The sequence below is a fragment of the Malus domestica genome, chromosome 07 (assembly GCF_042453785.1).
Source record: "Malus domestica chromosome 07, GDT2T_hap1".
In the NCBI taxonomy this organism is placed as follows: Eukaryota; Viridiplantae; Streptophyta; class Magnoliopsida; order Rosales; family Rosaceae; genus Malus; species Malus domestica.
In genome coordinates, this window is record NC_091667.1 from 9,881,984 (window position 1) to 9,906,306 (window position 24,323).

At 36.0% G+C, this 24,323-nt stretch overlaps 1 protein-coding gene and 1 pseudogene across 8 annotated transcripts; one reads left to right on the top strand and one right to left on the bottom strand.

Annotated features, from left to right (window-relative positions):
• Positions 1 to 8,017: 8,017 nt before the first annotated feature.
• Positions 8,018 to 8,117, bottom strand: LOC114826216 (small nucleolar RNA R71; annotated as a pseudogene).
• An 11,432-nt stretch (positions 8,118 to 19,549) lies between these two features.
• Positions 19,550 to 23,232, top strand: LOC103445068 (uncharacterized). 8 transcript variants are annotated; one of them, XM_070824620.1, is made up of 10 exons: positions 19,550 to 19,839; positions 20,271 to 20,344; positions 20,473 to 20,558; positions 21,050 to 21,166; positions 21,290 to 21,617; positions 21,703 to 21,793; positions 21,884 to 22,000; positions 22,434 to 22,532; positions 22,733 to 22,887; positions 23,033 to 23,232. In XM_070824620.1, the coding sequence occupies exons 1-5, from the start codon at positions 19,719 to 19,721 to the stop codon at positions 21,294 to 21,296; spliced, it is 405 nt and encodes a 134-aa protein (XP_070680721.1). In that variant the 5' UTR covers positions 19,550 to 19,718; the 3' UTR covers positions 21,297 to 21,617; positions 21,703 to 21,793; positions 21,884 to 22,000; positions 22,434 to 22,532; positions 22,733 to 22,887; positions 23,033 to 23,232. The 8 variants fall into 8 exon arrangements, with proteins under 8 accessions (XP_070680721.1, XP_070680722.1, XP_070680715.1 ...); XM_070824621.1 differs by having other exon boundaries at positions 22,736 to 22,887; XM_070824614.1 differs by lacking the exon at positions 21,290 to 21,617 and having other exon boundaries at positions 21,683 to 21,793.
• Positions 23,233 to 24,323: the final 1,091 nt, after the last annotated feature.

Consider the following 24,323-nt stretch of genomic DNA (forward strand, 5'->3'; position numbering starts at 1 on the left):
AGAAACATATGGATTGAAGATTATGAGTTGAATACTCAAATGTTGTAGACACTAAGAATGATCATTTATCTTCGTGAGGGTAAAGATAAATTGATATTTGGTCAAGAAGTACCATATCTTAGTGAAGTATATGCTTTATTGCATTTGGCACAATACATTGAATGAAATAAAGCTTATCTATTAATATCTCCGAGAAATTACAAATATGTGCATACACATAAGTTAAAACAAACAAACAGGATGAATCATTCACAAATGTTGCTCATGTGAAGCCTCAGTGCTCGGCAGTACCCTAGAAGAGGGAGGCATTAGAGATTGATCATGTGGCACCCCAGTACTTGGCAAAACACCAGAAGGGGAAGACATCAGTTGCTTTCGGAATCTAGCAACGAACTTTTGGTGATCACTTTGAATCTGACTTTTAGATTCCTGCAGCTGGTCAAGCTTTCTTTTCATGCTCGTCTAGTAATTATTTGCAAGCACGTGTAACACTCTATTCTCGTGCTTGAGCCCTTTGATCTCTTGTTTAAGACTTGCCACCTCAGCCATCAATGATTCAACTTAGCGAGTTTGAGCAAGTAGGCGTTGGCCAATATTGGATACAGAGCTCGCACACTGAATACTGAGAGCTAAGGAGTCTTGAATGACCAACTCGTCAGACCGTTTTGAAAGGATTCTGTTATCCTTTGGAGTGAGAAGATTCCTAGCTACCACAGTAGCGGTTATGTTATTCTTCATCACATAGTCCCCAACTGTAAGAGGGCCATTAGAAGATAAGAAGGACGGACGTCATATATTATCTTGACGCTGCTCTTCTGTATCACTCTTAAGACTCAAATCTAAACAAATGTTAGATGGGCAAGCCATTTTCAGAAATGATGAAGGAAAAAATGAGGTCAAATAAAATCTCAGAAGTACAATAAGGGGAAAATTTGTACAGGCAACAACTTTCTGAGCATACTTTTGAACACAATGGATGTCTCTATAAAAGAAGAGACAACATAGCCACTTGTTCAGAGATCGAAGAGGCACAACTCTCCGAAATTCAAAAGCTAGATTTTCATGAATAAAGTTTGTTGGCTTCAGATGCAATCTCAGCTTTTTCTGCTATCGCGTGAAACTTTGTCAAAGATTTCTGACAAAGTTGAAAATGCGTAAATCTTACTATTCTAACTACAACACTGTTGCCGACAAGCGTGGATGACAAAGCCACATCCACACCATTACCTGCTATTGGGGAAATCTCTATATATGTCGACCTCCGTTCTCCATAAGAAGGCAGACCTGCAAGAATACCTAACTCTTCCTCATCACCCAGAATGCATCTTTAACAGAGCATCTCGAAATACTCAGTTTTCTTCCTCTCCGAGAATACCTTTTCAAAACAAGTCATGCTAGAGCAAGAGTACCTTAAATCATCAAGGACGAGAGCAAGAGTATCTCATATCATGCAATCTCCCTGTCTTTTCCTTTGTCCTTGTTCTTACCTGCAAAGATAAGGATAAAGAAAGCGATATGTCGGAACCTCCACTCAAACTCCCGGTGAGGGACCGACTGCTTGGAACCTTTCCTGATTGCTTACCTAATATTGCTCTCGAGTAGCCATCTTCAACTGTTGTTGGAGCTGGGTCTCCAGTCACCAAGAAGTGATGAACCATCCAAATGCAAGGGTTGCATTCCACTCCTGCATCAGAAGGAAAATACTGCAAAAGAATATGCCACACATGCATGAGGGAAAACCAGGGAAAATACTACTTAGGCAAAGGGAACAAGTAAGGCAAGTGAAAATGATACATTAAAGTATATGGAGACAAGCGCAACAAACATGTGCTGATTCATCCCCGACAAAGCCGAAGATCACTTGCCACGTGAAGCTCTTCACGGTACAACTTCATTCAAGATCAAGCTTTAAAAGTCCTTGAAAAAATCACAAGTTTGATTCAAGATCAAGTGTCCACCACCCTTGAATTAAATTTAGCTCCAGATAAAAGAAGTAAATTCAGATCTTTAGAGGAAGTCTAGCAGAAGGCCCTCCAGCTCAGTTCAAGAACAAGCCAGTGAAAAGTTAACAATAAGTAAAGCACCTCTTTCGGCGACTCTTCTTACTAAGAGACTAAAGCAGAATGATCAACGATCAACCTAAATGATTTGAAATTAGGGGGAAATTCTCATCAGGGGGAGCATCCAAAATAGATCAAGATTTTAACGAGTCAATCAAAGACTTATGACCATCCAAGGGGGAGTGTTGTGAATAATAGGTACCCTACATGAATAGTTTGTTACTATTTATGTACAGTATTTTCACTATTCATTTGTGGAAAATTTGTAAAGTGAATAGTGTTCTCTTTTGTTTATAAAATGAATGAGAGGTGAAGAAGGTTGAGAGACTCACGGAAGAGGAAGAGAGAAAAGAGATAAAGAGGAAGAGAGAAAAGAGATGAAGAGGAAGGCGAGAGGAGATAATAGAGAGAGTTATCTTTGTACTCTTAGAATTTCAGATTATAATGAAAGCATCACTGCTGCCCTGAGGATGTACTCTAGTCATACTGACTATAGAGGAACCTCATAAATTTTGTGTCTTGTTTGTTTATTTCACTGCACACACCGTCGATTTTACAACATTCTTAGCATTTTTCCCATTATCTTTTTCTTTATTATCCCACTACCCAATTCTAACAACTACAATCTTTATTCCTCCATATATATATATATATATATATATATATATATTTTTTTTTTTTTTTTTTTGTGGAGAAATGTTACACAATTTAGTTGGAATGTTGCATTCTAGAGGGGACAAGTCAAAAGGTATACTGCTCCACCTGTTTGTGACTTTTGTAAAATCGTAATGGGCTTGAATCCCTTTAAAGGGAGCGAAATACCAGCACCTCAGCCTATTTCTTAATGTGCTTCTTAGAATTTTCTTGTAATTTTCCCAACATTTCCTCTTGATAATCAAGTGAAAGTGTTGTTCATAGAGTTGATCCATTTAGAATAGTCGTTGGAAAACAATTTGAAATATTGTAAGAACTAAGTTAGAGTGTACAACTTGCTATATTTTCATTAAGGATTGTTGATGAGTAGATTTTATATTATATATTTTACCCTATTCTTAGTATATTTTGGTTAATATTTTGGAAGAATTTTGATACTTTGAATTGTCTTTTCAATATAGGACTTTTGACTTCCTCTTAAGAAAAACAAGACCAAATGGACGAATTTTGGAGTAATTCTAATTGGAGGATGTTTGTGAATCACTCAAATTGATCGTGTCAAAATTTAGGATTTTTCCACCAAGCGGTTATTTTCTGGCGATAAAATAAAGGAGCGATGTGCGGTGCTGGAAAATGATGTTTTTGGGATTAAATTGCGTTTTTGGAGCTCAAGATGACCTCGGATAGTTTCGTGGCCTTTTGGAGAAGTGTTCAGAATATTCCAAACATTAAATCCAGCTATATTGGGTCAGTTTTGGAGCAACTTATGAGTCCAAAACGTGGCTGTTCAGATTTTAGGCGAATTTTATCATTTAATTTAGGGTTATGTTTCCTATTTTATTGGAATATTATTTTTAGTTTCCTAGTGGGAATAAAGGACCTGTTTTTAGGGTTTGTGAGGGGGCTTAGTAGATATATTGTTTGGCCGTCTACAGTTTTTTTGTACGCTTTCTTTTATGCAACTTTGGAGACTTGCTAGGGTTCTTGGAGATTTTCTACTTTAAGGTGTTTTCAATCATTTTCTTAATAATATTTTCTATGATTTCAATTATAAATATGCGTAACTAATTCCTTTTGTTAGGGCGAAGCCTTGAGCCTTAGCGTGAATATGTGATTTTTATTTAATTACTTATGATTGATTGCATGCATACTTTGAATTGTTAATCACCGGAATAAAAAATATCTAATTGTCTTAATGCCTGATCACCATTAGGATCTTTAGAAAAGTAATTTGATGCAATTTTGGTCGGAAGGTTCCTTGAAATTGACGTTGGTTTCTTGTGATTAATAATTGTAATTTCACTTAGGATGAACACCATGTCTTAAGGATTGCATGGTTTTTTCAAAGGGTTTTCATAAATCATAATGAGTCTTTCATGTTCAGATTTGATCCGAACGTCTGAACGGGTTGCAAGTTAGATATACGTTCTATGTTGGAGGTTCCAAGTAGAATATAAATTAGGAAAACCTAACCTTCAAAGTGGCATGTGTAGATCATAAATAATTGGTAAAAGTTCATAGGATTGCTAGGTGATGGTGGAACCCTAGTGTTTTCTTAATTTGATTTCTCCCAAAACTGTTTTCTTTTCCTTCTAGTTTTAATATTGCAAATTGTCTTATTTTTATTAGTTAAATTCGTTTTATTAAATTAGGCCATAAAAATCAATCATCTCAAGTTCTACTTTACAATCATTAATTGGAATTTGATTTGTTTCGAATTATTCAATAATCTCTGTGGAGAATGACCTTGCGAGATCTGTTTATACTACAACAACCTTGTGATTCTTGGAAGTATAATAGGAGTTTTTAGCCGGTTCACATGTGTAGTAAAATCCCTATCAATTGTCAAAATCACTTTCGACATTTGATGGAAGAGCTCCTCTTTTCTTGTTTACCGTGTGTTTAATTCATGATCTTAGTGTAAAATACGATTTTTTGGGAATATTTATACGACTTTTTTGAAATATGAGAATATATATCGTGTACAATATAAATGAAAGTATGATTAATTTCAACACGCTTATTTATTATGACCCATTATTATAAAACCATCATCTCCAATTCCTCATCACAAGCTCTCTTTTTTCCTTCTACTTTAAGTGCAACTATCTTATGGTTATACAAAAACCCCAAGGTTTTAATTTTGCTTCCGAAACTTCAGAGACTACAAAATCTGTATTAGTGTTTGTAGGTATTAAATCTTAAAACAGGAAATTTATTTTTTAAGAAATGAAATATGAGGGAACTGAGAATTAGAGGAGTTCGTTGCTCATTGGATTCTATTGCATAATCATTCACACGAAGTGTGTTATTTTACAAAGAACAAAAGTGGCCGTTGTGACTCCACACGAGCCAACGGGAAAAAAAATACCCCACGTGAGCTACACATGACTCACTTAAACAGTTTAACTGAAATGACAGGTGGCAAAACACAAGGCATTGGGATGTTCTAATCTGAGCTGTACATTGAACTAAGAATAATACATTCCTTGAGAACAAATTCATATAAAACCAGAAGAAACCTTCAACTCCAAGCAATGTGATATGCGGACAAGTTTATTCTTCAACACTCCCTTCTAAGGTTGTTGCAGATTTGACTCCAAGCAAGCTCTTGAGCATATAAGAACTGTTATTTGGAAAAGCTTTTGTAAAGATATCAGCCAGTTATTCCTCAGACTTGTAAAAAACAAGATTGAATATGTTGTTTTGCAAAGTATCCCAGATGTAATGGTATTTTGTGATATTGATTATTGATGGAAGACATGATTCTTTTGTCATTGCAATGGCATATGTGTTGTCATAGTACAAGGGAGTTGCATCAGTTTTCGCTTTTCTAACATCCTCAAGAACAAACCTTAGCCAAACAGCCTAAGTTGCAGCTTCTGAAGCACTAACATACTCAGCTTCAGCAATTGACAATGCAACACTGTGGTGCTTCACAAATGCATAAGAGAAATGCCACTGCCAAACATTATATCAGGCCTTGTTGCAATAAGATCTAACAAACTCCCAACAATTTGCCTATATATTGCTTTATATGCAAGTTCACTCCCATCATCATTGTTCAACTTCTCATTCGCTGCTAAAGGAATACTCACATGTTTGCAATTGATGAGTAGATTTTATATTATATATTTTACCCTATTCTTAGTATATTTTGGTTAATATTTTGGAAGAATTTTGATACTTTGAATTGTCTTTTCAATATATGACTTCCGATTTCCTCTGGAGCAAAACAGAACCAAATGGATGAATTTTGGAGTAATTCCAGTTGGAGGACGTTCGTGAGTCACTCAGATTGATCGTACCAAAATTTGGGATGTTTCCACCAAGCGGTTATTTTATGGTGTTAAAATAAATAAGCGATGTGCGGTACTGAAAAATGATGTTTCTGGGCTTAAATTGCGTTTTTGGAGCCTTAGATGACCTCGAATAGTTTTGTGGCCTTCTGGAGAAGTGTTCAAAATATTCCAAACATTAAATCCAGCTATATTGGGCCAGTTTTGGAGCAGGTTATGGGTCCAAAACGTGGCTGTTCAGATTTCAGGCGAATTTTACCATTTAATTTAGGGTTATGTTTCCTATTTTATTGGATTATTATTTTTAGTTTCCTAGTGGGAATAAAGAACCTGTTTTTAGGGTTTGTGAGGGGGCTTAGTAGATATATTGTTTGGCCGTTTACAGTTTTTCTGTACGCTTTCTTTTATGCAACTTTGGAGACAAAGAGAATTGCTAGGGTTCTTGGAGATTTTCTACTTTAAGGTGTTTTCAATCCATTTCTTAATAATATTTTCTATGATTTCAATTATGAATATGCGTAACTAATTCCTTTTGCTAGGGCGAATCCTTGAGTCTTAGCATGAATATGTAATTAATGTTTAATTGCTTATGATTGATTGCATGCATACTTTGAATTGTTAATCACCGGGATACAAACTATCTAATTGTCTTAATGCCTGATCACCATTATGATCTTTAGAAAAGTAATTTGATGCAATTTTGGCCGGAAGTTCCCTGAAATTGACGCTGGCTTCTTGTGATTAATAATTGTAATTTCACTTAGGATGAACACCACGTTTTAAGGATTGCATGGTTTTTCAAAGGGTTTTCATAAAACATAATGAGTCTTTCATGTTCAGATTTGATCTGAACGTTCGGACGGGTTGCAAATTAGATATACGTTCTATGTTGGAGGTTCCAAGTAGAATATAAATTAGGAAAACCTAATCTTCAAAGTGGCATGTGTAGATCATAAATAATTGGTAAAAGTTCATAGGATTGCTAGGTGATGGTGGAACCCTAGTGTTTTCTTAATTTGATTTCTCCCAAAACTGTTTTCTTTTCCTTCTAGTTTTAATATTGCATGTTGTCTTATTTTTATTAGTTAAATTCGTTTTATTAAATTAGGCCATAAAAATCAATCATCTCAAGTTCTACTTTACAATCATTAATTGGAATTTGATTTGTTTCGAATTATTTAATAATCCTTGTGGAGAACGACCTTGCGAGATTCATTTATACTACAACAACCTTGTGATTCTTGGAAGTATAATAGGAGTTTTTAGGCCGTTCACATGTGTAGTAAAATCCCTATGAAGAAAATGGCGTCATTGCCAGGGATTATTTAAAATAATTCGTTCTAATCAGATTTTCAGTTAGTTATTGTTGTTTATACATACAAAAAAAAAAATTTCGTTTTTATTTTATTTTTACAAATCACAATAGGGCAGTGCAAATTGCAATCTGTGCATGGGCAACACCTGTTCAACAATGTAGAAATTGTTTCCTTTTGATCTAGAACTCGAGCAGACTTTAAAGAGACGCAGGGAGAAAAATTTGCAGTGGGTTCCTTCTTTGTAGGGGACTTTTCTGCAGTCTTTAATTTCTGGGGATCTGCACAGTAAAGAAAAAATGGCATTCGTTATTCCAGAGGTGGGTCGGCCTTTGGGTGATTCTTTAACAGCTCATACCACTAACATACCAAGTTGCATTACTTATCCGACAGTGGAGGAAGGGTCTACATTCGAAATAAAGCAGCACATGTTGAATATTCTACCTACATTTCATGGGTTATCAACCGACGTTCCAAAAATGCATATTGCAGAATTTTTAATGGGATGCAAGAATTTTTTGGAGAGAGGATTTTCAGCTGAATCTATTAAACTCTGTTTGTTTCCATACACTCTAAAAGATCAAGCAAGGAGATGGCTCCTCACACTCCCATCTGGAAGCATTAGTACTTGGGCCTAACTCAATGAATTTTTTTTAAACAAGTATTATCCAGCTTCAAAGACTCTTGACATGAACTCAGATTTCATATTTTGCCCAAAAACCAAATGAAGAGTTTCATGAGGCGTGGGAATGGTTCAAAGAGTTGATTAGAAAATGTCCACATTCCGGTATTAACATTACTGATCAAATGCATATATTTTTCAAAGGGTTAAATATGACTACAAAAACTCTTGTCAATGCTTCATGCAGTGGTTTGTACAAAGATAAAAATGCACAAGAGGCTTGATTGTTATTTGAAAAAATGGCAGCAGATACACAACAGTGGGCAGTTGAGCAGCCACAATCTAGGTCCGTGTTTTAGATGTCCAATGGTTCACCATATGTGTCAGCACAAATTGAAAAAATGGAGAAAAAACTTGAAAGATTTGATGCAAAATTTGACATGTTATTACAAAGAATTTCGGGTTCACAGGTTACTGTACAGCAGCCTTTACAAGCTGCCTGCAACATTTGCAGCATGACAAATCATGATTTTTTGAGTTGTCCACATAAAGATGCTTATTCAGAGTTTACAGCGGAACAGGTTAATTCATTTAATAATTTTCAGCGTCCCCGAAATGACCGTTATTCAAATATTTACAACTCGGGTTGGAGAGATCATCCTAATTTAAAGCGGGATAGAGATCAGCATGCTAAACCACAATTTCAACAATAGATATAGCAACTTGCTGCACCTAAAGCTACTTGGGAGAGAGCAATTAGAAAATTAGCTAATATTACCAGTCAAGAAATCCAAAATCTGAATGCATTAATAAAAAATATGGAAAAACAAATTGAGCAGATTGTGTTGTAGGTTTCAGAAAAAGCACCGGGTACATTTCCTAGTTAAACAGTATCTAATCTAAGAGGATGAGAAGAATGCAATGTTGTACGGACTTTATGGTCAGCAAAATAGCCCCAAACTAAATCTGCAATTTTTGCAGATTCTGCAATTTATGCAGATTATGGGCTTCCACTAGATAAATCCGAAAATACTACAGAAGCTACCACAAAAACTACAGAACGCATTTATGTGCCTCCAATTCCTTATCCCGAAAGGTTGAAGCCTAAAGCTAAAGATCAACAGTTAACAGATTTTATGAAGACCTTGTCTAAAGTTCAGATTAATCTACCGTTAATTGATGCAATCAAGAACATTCCATCTTATGCCAAATTTTTTAAGGATGTTTGCACAAAGAAAAAGAAGCTCGTTGATTTTGAAAAAGTGATTCTAACAGAATAGTGCATTGTGGTCCTATTGCATAAATTGCATCCAAAGAAAAAAAGATCCAATGAGTTTTACTATCTCTTGCACCATTGGAAATTGTGATTTTAGTAGTGCTTTAATTGATTTAGGTGCTAGTGTAAACTTAATGCCTTATTCTGTTTTTAAACGTTTAGGTGAAGGAGAGCTAAAACCAACTTCCAACATTATTCAATTGGCTGACCGTTCAATTACCTATCCTAGAGGGATCATTGAAGATGTTATTGTGAAGGTTAACAATTTGTATTTACCAGCTGATTTTATGGTGTTGGACATGGATGAGGATTTGACAACACCCATCATTTTGGGCAGCCCATTCCTAGCAACAGCCCAGACTCTTATTGATGTTAAAGCCGGAACACTAACAATTCGGGTCGAGATCAAACAGTTGTTTTTAGGTTGTTTGAAGCAAGCATACATTCCGGTGATAAGCACGAATGCATGCGTGTTGATGCATTAGATGATTTACCTCAAGCCAAATTTATGAGCAAATCATCAACTGACCATCTGTCCATAAAACATCCGAATTTGACTCATGATTGCATAAGTCCTAAACCACAGCAGAAAAGGGTGCTACATGATGACCAGCCAATTAACATTAAGAAAAAACATGAAAATTTGCTAGGCATACCAAATTTTAAGAAAATACAGCCTAGTAGGAAAGTATGGTTGTTAAGTTCCTATTTCAAATCATCTTAAAGGAAACAAGAGTCTCGATGGAAAGGTCATTTTCTAGTTACTAAAGTTTTTCAAAATGGTAATGTGGACATCACGGCTGAGGGCAAAGATTTCCCATTTAAGGTTACCAAACATCAACTTAAATCATGCATAGGGAAATTTGGTGCAAACGAGTCTTTGACTCTGAAGGAACTAGTAATCTAGCCACCGGACTTCTGCGACGTCGAACTACAGACTTAAAATAAAGCGCTTATTGGGAGGCAACCCAATTTTTCTGAACTCTTTCCTTATTTTATTTCTTGTTTGATTTTTTTTATTATTAGTTAAATTTCTAGATGCATTTACATACCTAAGTTTTAATAAATAAAAAATACAAATTATAAAAATAAATAAATAAATAAAAAATAAAAAAAACTTGAAAAATCCAAAAATATTTTGCTTTCTTTATTTACACAGTTGATTTTAGCTTCGTTTTTAATATTCACATATATTGGTTAATTGCAAGTTGCACTCATGGAAACGAAGGGAAAATAGAGACAGATTATCCTATACTGGAATCATGCACTCAGCAGCAAGTCTATATTAACATCAACCACATCTATCCTATGCTGAAATTAAAGTAATTAACATGTAGGCATTCACAGACGCAAGTTTGGGGGTGATTGTTGCAAATCCAGTTTCATGGCATAAATTTTGAGGAGTTATTTTCTTCAGCTTAATTTTGTGATGCATGGATGCAGAGCACGGTAAATCACATGTCCAAACACCACAAAACTGAGTACAGCTTTTATTACCATATCTACAACAATTACACTTGCAGGGATTTTAATTTTACCTCTCATATGCACCAATCAGGCCTCTTGGATGCTCTTACTGTTCTTGTTCACTGAAGCGGGTGTATTCCTTTTCTTCCCCTCGGATCTATTATGGATATGCCTATCCTGCACAAAGAACACCACAATGAAACCATGCAGGGATATAAAACATCATCTTTACAGATCAAGACTCAAACACAACCCAGGATTAGTTTAACCTTAGGATGGGAGGCGGATTCGGGATGTCCAGGCTGTCATGTCTTTTTCCTTTGTCCTGAAGCCAGCTTGTCGCCTTACACAGCTCACAACAGCAAACTTGCTGACATTATGACTTTTATGATCCAGGTTATGTATCATTTAAAACACACAATATTGTGAAAGTCATATTTTTTGTAGGTCTTATCCATTTTGTTTTATGTTCATCAGATCTGGGATCCTTTACATTTTAGGGTCCATATTTTTTGCGGTCATTTAGTCTTCGTTAAGTCTCACGCATTTCAAGTCCACTTTCATCATATACATGTTAGTCCGTATGTTGTTAGTTCGATTCATGTTCAACCCGCATATACATATGGTTTTTGTTAACATTTTTCAAAGATCCATGGACGAAATTACTCATGACATTTAAACAAGAGCAGGGATGAGTTTATACCTTCATAATCGATAGATCAAGACTTTCAAGATGTGTCATGCTTTATGTCCAGTGGATTTTCAGTTTCAGAGTTCTTTCTCTTGGATCTGTCACGGATTCGAGTGTTCTGCACAAATACCACACCATTATAATTACATGCAGAGGTAATGAAGTTATTTTCTCACGACATAGGGTTCATTGACCTACGAAGTACAAGATTTTTACTTTTTGCAGGAATCGGATCTACATTGTAGCTGGTTTTCATTTTTCTTGTCATTGTTAAGGTTCCAGACCGAGGACCTGTGCCCACAAATGAAATAAACATAAGTATACACATGCAATATGGAGTATCTGAGACATAAAAACAACTGTATTGAGCTGCACGAGTAAAGTTAAATAGATGCACATATCTTACCTTCACATTTCCATTGCAGAAGCTGAAGGGTTTCAGGTTTCAGCAGAGACAAGCGAGTGGTGTAGATCGGCTCAGATTTGCAATCATTAAAGGTCCTCACACCGATAAAACCATATGCATGTGTTAGTTGTTGTTCCAGTTCTCTAAAACAAATAAATTAGACAATGAAACCAAAAGATTGGAGGATGATTTTACCTTTGGGTTTCAGTTTTTTCGATTTTCCACCACGGCTAGGTACTCATGGAGATGTGTTTGTTGCTGGGTTATGGAAGGCTATGGATGCAGCGCTTAGAGAGGATGAAGGAGCTGCTGCGAGATGGAAGGGTTGTAATAATGGACGCTGGTGCGAACGTGCTATGAGAGAGGAGGGGGCTGATTTTCTAAAGAGACCGAAGGCTCTTGCGTTTTTTTGAGAGCAAGGAAAAAGAGAGAGAGAGCAGAGATGGGTGGGTTTGAAATGAGAGTAATAATTTCTAATTTTCTAGACACAGAGAGTGGCTTCGGTTTCTACAAACAACATCATTGTTATTCAGAAAGGGATGGGAATGGACAGAAAAAAGCCGTTCGGCTCTTGGCTCTAGGCAAATGTATCAAGAGCATCCAATGCTTATTTCAGAGAGAGAGCGTTTCTGGTGCTCGTGTGTGTAATGCGTGTGAACAGCACACTGGGCTGCTTTGTCCCTATTTTCATGGGCTTTTCTTCATGTTTTCCTTGGTTTTTCACGGCCCAATGTGCGACTCCTCATGAATTTGGATCCCTTCATGTCATTAGTCACACCAGGTGCATGTTTTCCTTTCTTTACTTATTTATTTATTTTGTTACTTTTCCTTGGTTTTTCTTTAGTTTTTTTTATTTGTTATGTTTAGTCAGGTTTCGTTTTTGTCTTTAATTTTATTTTCTTTTATTTTGTTGTCTTTTATATTTTATTTTATTTTCCACACCTTGAGGACAATGTGTGATTTAAGTTTGGGGGTGGGAAAGTAAATTTTAGGCTTCCAATTATTGTGTCAGTATAAAAATTTTCATTCTTTTTAAGTTAATATCCAAGATTATTTTAAACATTAGAACAAATGGACAAGGTGAAGGTTAATCCCACATTAGAGTCTTTTCTATTTATCATTGCTTAGACACTAATTCATGAATTATACTTTGACATTTGCACTTCACACCAACATGGTTTGTGGGGAGTGAGATTGAAACACTTACTTTTAGTCTAAGTTTATTTTTAATTTTTGTTTTAAGTAAAGTCAGTTATTATTGTGAATAAAGTAATAATTGTCTCACCCGAGACTTTGCCTAGTAACCAAGCCAATCCTGCCTAATCAGCAGTGATTCTCGCGTCAAACGGTAGAGTTTTGGCATGGGGCATGGTGGTTAGTTGGTTTCGTAGCCTTTTCAACTCGGGTTAATATTTCCTTAGGGGTGTTCTACACCTAGTTCCCTAAAGCCCTAGTGGTTTGGGAGTCATTGACCTAAAACTTGCTACATGGGTTGGATCGAAAGTTTAAGTGAACCGACATTGCACGACCACTACTGTTATTGAAAAAAAAAAGGGAAAAAAAATTGAAAAAGAAAAAAGAAAGAGAGTTATATTTAAAGTTAGTATGTGTGAAATAAAAAAGGACGAGAGGTAAGGGTTTTAGTCGGGTCTCTTTAACTATGTTGGTTCACTTTATACCAAAGGAAGTTTGTGAATTCTTTTCTAATTGATTCTAAATGGCTTAGACTCTATGGTGGGATTGGTTGGAACATTTGAAAAGATGTTTTGATTTTTAACGTGTTCTATGGATTGCAACTTTGAAGGTGAAAATTTTTGTTAGTTAGTTTCGGTTAAGTCTTTAGTGTGTTAGTTTTTATTTTTGTTTTCTAGTTTTATTTTGCTTGAGGACAAGCAAAAAGCTAAGTTTGGGGATATTTTGATGAGTAGATTTTATATTATATATTTTACCCTATTCTTAGTATATTTTGGTTAATATTTTGGAAGAATTTTGATACTTTAAATTGTCTTTTCAATATAGGACTTTCGACTTCCTCTGGAGCAAAACGGGACCAAATGGACGAATTTTGGAGTAATTCTAGTAGGAAGACGTTCGTGAGTCACTCAAATTGATCCTATCAAAATTTCGAATTTTGCCACCAAGCGGTTATTTTCTGGTGATAAAATAAAGGAGCAATGCGTGGTGCTGGAAAATGACGTTTCTGGGCTTAAATTGCATTTTTGGAGCTCAAGATGACCTTGAATAGTTTCGTGGCCTTCTGGAGAAGTGTTCAGAATATTCCAAAGATTAAATTCTGCTATATTGGGCCACTTTTGGAGCAGCTTATGGGTCCAAAACGTGGCTGTTCATATTTTAGGCGAATTTTACCATTTAATTTAGGGTTATGTTTCCGATTTTATTGAATTATTATTTTTAGTTTCCTAGTGGGAATAAAGGACCTGTTTTTAGGGTTTGTGTGGGGGCTTAGCAGATATTTTGTTTGGCCTTCTACATTTTTTCTGTACGCTTTCTTTTATGCAACTTTGGAGACAAAGAGAATTGCTAGGGTTCTTGGAGATTTTCTACTTTAAGGTGTTTTCAATCCTTTTCTTAATAATATTTTCTATGATTTCAATTATGAATATGCGTAACTGATTCCTTTTGCTAGGCCGAAGCCTTGAGCCTTAGCATGAATATGATATTTTTATTTAATTGCTTATGATTGATTGCATGCATACTTTGAATTGTTAATCACCGGGATAAAAACTATCTAATTGTCTTAATGCTTGATCACCATTAGGATCTTTAGAAAAGTAATTTGATGCAATTTTGGTCAGAAGGTTCCCTGAAATTGACACTGGCTTCTTGTGATTAATAATTGTAATTTCACTTAAGATGAACACCACGTTTTAAGGATTGCATGGTTTTTCAAAGGGTTTTCATAAAGCATAATGAGTCTTTCATGTTCAGATTTGATCCGAACGTTCGGACGGGTTGCAAGTTAGATATACGTTCTATGTTGGAGGTTCCAAGTAGAATATAAATTAGGAAAACCTAACCTTCAAAGTGGCATGTGTAGATCATAAGTAATTGGTAAAAGTTCATAGGATTGCTAGGTGATGGTGGAACCCTAGTGTTTTCTTAATTTGATTTCTCCCAAAATTGTTTTCTTTTCCTTCTAGTTTTAATATTGCAGATTGTCTTATTTTTATTAGTTAAATTCATTTTATTAAATTAGGCCATAAAAATCAATCATCTCAAGTTCTACTTTACAATCATTAATTGGAATTTGGTTTGATTCGAATTATTCAATAATCCTTGTGGAGAACGACCTTGTGAGATCCGTTTATACTACTACAACCTTGTGATTCTTGGAAGTATAATAGGAGTTTTTAGCCTGTTCACATGTGTAGTAAAATCCCTATCATCAATCTTTCAAACCAAACTTTTCAAGAAGAACCAATGCATATTTCTTTTGATTTATGAAGATTTCCATGCTCAAATTGAATGATTATCATTCCTAGGAAGTGATCTAGCAATCCAAGGTCTGTCATCTCATACTTTTTCATCATGTCAACATTGAATTCATCGATCAGTTCATAGTACTTCCAGGATACACAATGTCATCAACCTAGCTGGAGACAATGAGTTATTACCTCCTTGTTTGAATTTGATGTACAAAGTGGTATCACTGGGACTTATTTGAAAGCCACATTTAAGCAAGTAAGGGTTGATCCCTTCATACCAAACTCTAGGAGCTTGTTTCAAACAATATAAGGCTTTTATGAGCTTATACACTTTATGTTCAGAACCTGGAACAATGAATCCTTTAAGATGATCCACATATATTTCTTCATTTAGCACTCCATTTAAGAAGGCTGACTTAACATTAAGTTGATATAATTTCCAACTTTTCTAATTTGCAAGTGCAATGAGGGTCCTTATAGTGTGCAATCTAGTAAGAGGAGTACAAGTCTCATTGTAATCCACTCTAGGTTTTAAGACTAACTGCATACCACGTAGTCGCACACGATATTTACATTGAGGGTGAATATTTTGATGGAGATTCACCACCATCGTCGTCCGTGTGTGGAGGAGATGGAGAAGCCTGGAGACGAAGAATTCATAAGGAAACCTCATTATCTCGAAAGGACTGGACATCAGTACATGTTTTGCACAAGGTGTCAGGCGATAAGAGAATGGGTGATGGGGTATCCCAGTGAGATTTCAAACACTCGAACCACATGATGAACATATGGGCAAGTGTTACTTTCGTCACAATCAGCAAACATCAGATGAGGAATAAAGTGGTGACAGAGGAGCCCTTCATTGGGTCCCCACACTTTATGCTGATCAAACCCCTTCGTATAGACCACATGAAAGCCTTATGAGGGGATGGATGTTATAAGACAAGTTACAGCAAGCGTGCGAAGTTATAGAACGGGTTGCAAGAAGAAAGGTAGCATTTTTTAAGGTTTATAAAGGGTGATGCGGTTTTCTAGGATTGCATTTTTTTCTGAACATGAACTTAGAAAAGGATTAAAAGTTAGGCGAATAAGGCACACGAATCATGGTAGAAAAATGGGAAATGTTTGAAGGAAACAGTTGCTTGATGAGGCTATATAAAGGAAAACACCAAGAGATATCATCGTTGAAAGTGAAGAGACGCGTATCTTGGGGTTGATATACACGAAAATTGATGATAATTAATAAAATGCATGGAAAAAAGTTACCACGCAAAACAAAGGTGTTCGCCATCATGACAGTGGATCTTTTTTCATAATTCCAAAGATTATGCGATGGTAATCGAAGTGACTCAACTACCCATCTTTAAATGATGATCCAAACTTGATGATAGGAATTTAAAGACCAAACGGTATATTTTACAGCTTACTTCGAAAGGCATGGTCTTAAGTAACAATCCATTCTTAAATGGAATAGGTTGCCTCTCAGATGAATAGTTAGGGGTAATTGTGGGACCATAATTTCCTGGGGTGGAGTAAGGCTGATTTGAATACTACTAGCTCAGAAGTCCAGTCATGGACTCACCAGCTCTGAGCGAAATTGTAACAGATGAAGCAGAATGCCATCATCATTATGCTCCGGGGCACTAGGAGGAGCCCAAATGACTCCGTTTGATGACTATGCTTGTTCCGAAAGACACGTAATTTGATCCTTATATGGACTTAATCAAATCCTATAATTCTTAGAAATCTTACAATCTAGGGATAGGCATGCGCCGCAAGTAATCACACTCCTAAGATGATGCAATATCTATTTACTAGATATCCTCTCGGATTCTCCTGGTTGAGAACAAGGATTCTATCCTAAAAACGTCTTTCTCCCATAGTATAAATACACTCATCTAGAGTTCATATACGGTAACATAATCTATACACTTGAGTTTTCTTACCCACTGCTTGAGTCTCAAATCATCCACTATCTTGACCGTTCGAGAGCCTTTCGCTGATACACATACCCCTGAGACAATTTTTGGCTTAGGGTTGTTTATTGTTTTGCAGATTGTTCCAAACTACACGGATTTGTGCTCAACCACCACTTACAGAGGTATGCAGATTCAATGCCAACACAGCAGAGTCCTAGTGACTCTATCTGATACAGCTCCACTCAGAGCTGGTAAGTCCATAATCGGACTTATGAGGTAACTGTAAAAATCACGGTGCCATAATTTCCCCTAACGATCCATTTGAGAGGCAACCCATTCCTCTTGAGAATGGATTGTTATCCAAAGATCATGTCTTTCAGAGTAAGCTGGAATACGTACCGTTTGGTCTTCAAATTCTCGAAATTTGGTATGACCTATTAAAGGGAGGTAGTTAAGTCGTTCACAATTCCCATCCTTTATTAACCTTCATGATGATGCACACATCCGTTTTGACAACACATCTCTCAAAAAGGAAATTGTATATCTCATTGATTAACCTTGATCCCCATTGATGTTGATCTGATGATGACCTTTTGTCTCATGCGATGAGATCTTCTCCTGGTCTGCCTTTAAATAGCCTCCCCAAATCACAATTCTCTTCACCTTATGCCATTTGTGCCATAATGTTTGTTTTTCTTTTCTTCAACCCTAGTTTTCCCTTTAGTTCTTTGCCAAAGAAAATTTAATCCCAAAAAATCATATTGCCTACTACAAGTCCCTACACATTCTCAAAGATACCTCTTTATTTCCTACAACTCGCTTTATAATTTTCCAAGCTTATTGCAACTCATTCTATAACATCCATCCCGATGTGGTATTCACGATGCAAAACTTGCATCGGAGTTAATCCTCTGGATTGGCTTATCACTCTTATGGGGATGATTCGTCACCGCTTTCTTCCCCGTTAGACGCTTGCTGACGGTGTGATGCTTCTTTGTTTAAACACTCACCCGTGTGGCACTCATGTGGTTTGAGCGTTGAAGTTACACGGGGTGTCCCTTCTCCAACCTTATTCTTTTCTTGACCCCTGGTGCAAAATCTACATTGGAGTCAAATTCCTTTTAAGGTGGTGGGATGTTCTTATGAATTCTTCGTCTCCATCTTTTTCCATTTCCTCTATTTGTGGACGGCGATGGTGGTGGATCTCCATTTGAGTACTAGCCCTCAATGTAGTGTCGTGCTTGGAATGCAGCAAGGCGGGCATAGCATGCCGTTGGCTTAACGGTGGTATTCTATATTGGATTGGTGATATTGCTTTGACTCTCAAGCATTTCTTTCGCTAGGGGTGAGGTCTTGTCTTCCTCAAACTGTTTGTACAAGTTTGATCTTCTTTGTAATTTTAACAACAATGAACCATTTGTATGAGAATCCTCTTGTCTTATGTATATATCTTATGGCATAAAAAACTTTCAATCCGATAAATGTTCCAAAGTAAACGAACTTCGAGAAATAAAATAAGCAATGGAGCAAAACACTTTTGTAAGTGATGTACAAAAATATTTGCATGCACATAAATTAAATCACAAAAATTATAAAAAATTAAATTACTTAAATTACTTAAATTAATAAAAATTAAATTAGTGAAGAAAACACCTTCAAATTCGTTCTTCATCGATAATCATATACAACAACCCTATAGAAAACAAATTTAATTTTGTTAGTTTGAATTCACTATTGAAAATTTTTAATACAAAATCAAATCGCTTACTAGATAGAGCAGGATAGATCGAGCAAAAGAGATGAGATCGAGATGGAGGTGGATTTGGACGTGGACGTGGACGTGCACTACTAGAATTATGCTCATTACACACCATTTTTTGCCCACCCTTTGCAATTGGTGGCCATAAATATAAAGTTGCTACTCTAACTTTTTTTTGGTGGCTTTACAGTGGGATGCCACTGATATAGTGGCCTTAAGAAATCAGCCACCAATGATTGGTGTCTGTTAACTAACTTTATTTCTTAAAGTTACACCAAAGACTTTTTACATGTTTTTTCAACTTTGGGACTTGTTTTTTTTATAGGAAAACTAATGAAAAAGACTTAAAAACTTTGAGTTTTAATGATAAGAAAAAAATAAAGGGTAAAATGAATAGTACCAGGATTGACTTTTTAGTGTAAAAATGTGATTTTTCGTTAAAATGAACAATACCGGATGCTTTTCGTTAAAGTTTTATTTTTTTATTTCTTTTTCAGTCTTCTCCTTTTTATCTGTCAAAAATAATTGTTTTTTCATTTAATAATCCTATTCTACAGTAGTTTCACCCCCAAATAAATACGAAGTTAGACAACCCTAATTTTCAACCCAGCCGTTCTCTCTCTCTCTCTCTCTCTCGTCCCTGAGCTCAACTCCTCGCCTCCTCCCTAACCCTTTCGATGGGATCCACGGCTCGGTGTGGGATTTGGTGAGGGGAAGGTATGCGGATTATAGAGAGAGAGAGAGAGAGAGAGAGAGAGAGAGAGAGAGAAAGAGAGAGAGAGCGGGGGATTCGGTGAAGGGAAGGCATGCGGCTTGCAGAGAGGAGGGAGGGAGGGAGGGAGGAGAAGACGAAAAGCAACTGCAGCAAGTTCATGGACAGGGTCACAGCAATGAAGACCCCTCGGCAGCAGATTCAAGTCAATCTGGGTAAAGTCATGGCCTTCAACCCTCATTAAAGCTTCCCTTTCAGCCCCTTCTCCAGGTTTTTTTTTACTTATATTATTCAATTTATCTCTATGTTTTGTGGTTGAATTCGGCTTCTGGGATTGCGAAATTCTTCGATTCCAAGTTTGAATTCTTCAATTTTGATTTATGGCGGCAGTTTTTATTTTCTATTGGGGCACTCAATATCTTTGTGATATTAGATTAACATAATTAAACTATATTTTCTTTTGGTGGGCATGTCTAAATTTCTGTATATGCGCTGTAGGGATGTCTTATATGGTGAAGTGTTCAAAATCCTTCTGCTAATTGATTTAATAGGTTGAATCTGTATCCAAGGATTCCTTCCAATATGGTCTAAACTATTTTGTTTAATTAACGAAAACAGTTCACTTCTCTCTATGGTGTTCCCTTAGAGTTTATGTTTATCGTGGAAAGCACAGAAGACCCTGCTTATCGGGCTGTATCTATGCTACTATCAGAGCTTAAGGTATACGCAACAATCCTCTCCTTATGGCTGTACCCTAGTGGAAGTGATTTCTCAAAATAAAAACTTTCAGTTTTTGGATCGATTCTGGATTTCAAATATTAATTCCATTTTCTGTATGCATGTCGAAGATTGGGGACGAGGAAGATGAATCAAGGTTGTTTCCAACCTGGGCCGAGAAGAATGGAAGCCTTGCAAGGTTGTGGGTGAAACTAAGGTGACGAGGGTTCTTCTAAAAAATATATATGCCCTGAAACTAAGTAAAAAACATATATGCCCTGAATATAGCTGCTTGTTCAGTAGTTGTAGTTATAGGCATATTTGTTTCTTTGTTCTCAATGGATATGGAATGCGTTTTCTGCTGTGTACCGTGTGCATATACGCAGTGGTTCAGATGTATTACTCTTTTATCTGTTTTTTCCTTTTCCTTTCCTTAGTTTCTTCCTGTCTTATTACCGTCTAATCTTTATTAGATTGAGATCTACAACTCTTATTTTGACCAAATATTTATGCATTTTTATTTAGTTCTTAAACTTTGAATTTACTTTTTGTTGTCATTTTATTTTCCTTTACAGGTGTGTACGAAAAAGTTTATATGTTTTGTATTTTGAGCCTTGCATGTTGGCCTTCGTCGAGATGATTATAGTTTCTAACAGCACAAAAATGTAATTCCTTTTTAGTTTCTATTTTGACTTGAGTATTTTGCAGTGGGAAAACTATCAAGCTCGACGATGTTACTTTCCATCAATGTGTAAACTTGACGAGGTTTAACTCAGAGAAGACAGTTAGTTTTGTGCCACCTGATGGTGAATTTGAATTGATGAAGTAAGCTCATACTTCCATTAATGTCTTAATTTATTGGTTTGAATTTAATTTAATTTTTGTTAATCTCAGGTCTGCTCACTTCATGGTAATGTTTTGTCCTTGCTCATTTTTGTGTTTCATTAGGATTTAGTGGGATGCCACAACGTGGGAAAACTTGTTTTTATAATGAGGCTCGCCATTTAACCGTGTCCGTGATTGCAAAGAGCTTCAATATGCAAATCTCATATCATATGATGTTCGGATTATACTTCTATGTTGTTGGTGGACCAGTTGGTTTTATGACGCATGACTCCGCTCCATCATTTTTTCATCTTTTGACACAAGAACTTTGTTGGTTGATGAAGTTATCAACCAACAATAAGTCCTAAACAGCTGTTATAGTGTTCTACTCAACCTTATGAACTCTTCACCACTACCATCTCTGCAGTAACCAATCTTGTACATGTGTAATGTATGCAAAATTTCTAGTATTAAACTACGACATACAGATAACACTCTTATAATTCTTTATCATAGGTTGAATTCTTTTGATACAGAGATCTGTTTTTGGGTCATTGCTGATGGTTGTAGATGATTTCAGGCTCCCAACAACACGGAGCTTCTGGGAGCGCGAAGTTTGTTATTAAGGTAAAAACCAACTGTTTGGTTTGGCCATTGTATCACTGTTTTCTGGCATGTATACAAGCTAATTTATTGACTCGTGACAATGGTGAGCAGGCCACAGGTGGTGGGGGATTCAAGTACGCATATCTTTTTAAATAAAAGCTTGGGATTTCTCTTGACAAGGCAGATGAAATGGACTGTCTTGTGGCCGGAGCAAATTTTCTGCTTAAGGTGGGATCCTAATACCACTTACATTCAGTCTAATCCTGTTATATTCAGTACTTACTATAAGCATTTGGGTCTACTTACTAGTTGTACAGCTACTTGTTTATGAAGTGACTTTCTTGTGTATGAAGTGTCTTTATATGTATGTTTTACATTCAGTTTAATCCTGCAAGTGTTAAAGATATAACATTCAGTACTTAATGTAAGCATTTGTCCGATGCCTTAGCAATTGTTGTTAGTGCACTTTAATTCTTGTGGACTAATGATCTAGCATATGCTTTGCATACTTCACTTATAGTTTTCTTTTACTGTTATATTCTGCAATATCAATTCATGGTCTAGGGCGAAACAGAGAGGAAAGATTTTCAAAAACGAAATTTTGTATTTTTATTTAATTGCAAGTTTGCACCCTTATGTGATTCCTCATTTAATGGTTCAGTTCAGTGGTGGTTATCTTTTTGGGCTACCTGTTGGCTTTGTTGCTGATTCAATTGGAGCCACTTTAGGTGCAGGGGCTGCTTTTCTTCTCGGAAGAACTGTATGTTTCTATCCTAAACTCTTGTATTGGAATTTCCTGGTTTTTTGAGTTTCTGAAAAAAGAGAAAATATTAATGAATTTATGTGTGGGAGCTATAGCTTTCCTTTTTAAGTTATCTGATTTTGATATTTTGGTTTTTCAAGTTGATGTTTAGACCTTCTAATTCTATGTTCGCATTTTACCTGTTTTTCTTCTGAAAGAAGGAAATTTATTAATAACACACTACAAAGCAGTCCCCAAAGTACAACAAACAGAGCTAGAGTCCTAACTAGCCAGGCCAAATAGCAGCAGCAACATGAGAGTCTTCATGGCTGATATTATGACTGCAAACCTCTTGAAATACTACATTTCCCAGGTATTTATTTGATCATATCTCAGTGATACATGTCTTCAACTCTAATTGCTTTAATCCTTCAAAAAAAAAAACTCTAATTGCTTTAATAGTTGAAGTTGAGTTAACATTATTCTTATGAATTTTGTGGATTTGACTTTGGGCGCAGCAAATGATCACATTCAAGTTATTGACATGATTAAGCTCTTTGGAAACAAAGTGTTCAAACACTTTTCAAAGTTTGAGTCCCAACATTTGTTCAAAATTGTATAAAAGATCAGTTATGCAAATTTGTAGTATATTCTTATATCAAAGATATTACAATTTGTTTCCTCACCCAAAAAAAAAAAAGGAAATATTATATTCAAATCTGGGTGCCATCTGAGGCATCTTTTTTTTTTTTAATATTATTTTGCAACTTTGCCACCAATGTGAATTAAGGTGGCATTGCACATACCACCAATGCAATATTGGTAGCCATTGTTACAATAGAGTCCTTTACATAGCCCACACTACTAGTTTAGTGGGTGCTTGGTGGCCAAAGAGGTTAGCCACGAATGTGAGTGGCAACACTTGACAATAGCCACCAAATGAAAGGGTGGTTTATAGCCAAATTTCTAGTAGTGGTGGATGTGGACGTGGAGGTGGAGGTGGAGGTGGAGGTGGAGATGGTGATGTAGAGAGATGGTGAGAGATGGAGGGAGTGGAAGGTGAATTTGAAAGAGATTTGAGGGTGTGGAGGACAAATTTGAGAGATGATGGGAATTGGAGATGAGGCAGCTGCTGCAAATAAAAGTATGCAGTTTCTGTCTCTCACGGCTGGGTACTCTAATTATAACCACTTTGTGCAACAAAGGCTTTGTCACGCATACATAAATTGTCGATAAAAAATCTTAACCTAATTCAATTTATGCAATGAAGGATTTGTCGCGCAAATCATCTTCACGTGACTAATGTCCAATTCGTCCTGCGAAAACCTTTGCATGATCAAACAGACTTCTATCGCTCAGTCTGCCTTTACGCGACAACAGACCTTCGTTATGTGTTATTTATTTATTTTTTAATTTAATTAACATGGACTGAATTTTTACTAAATTAAAGGCAAAAAATGAGATAGTTAAATCCCCCATATAAGGTAAATCAAATTAAACAAATAAAAACTTAAAGTAAATACTTAATCCAAATACAAATTAAGAAAATATTTAAAGCTACCATCCACGAATGTTAATACAATCCGACTACATACTAGAAAATTAATTAATTCATCCATAACTTCTAAATAAAACACCTACTGTGATGGTGGTTTTTGTCCATTTCGGTTGGCGTCACGGTTCCACTCTCGGTAACGCCTCTGGAATATGTCATCAATGAAATTTAATGAAATCAACTTGTTATGGACAAATAATTATTAAATTACTAATTGGCACTTACTGATAACTCATCCAACAAAGACTTCTTCA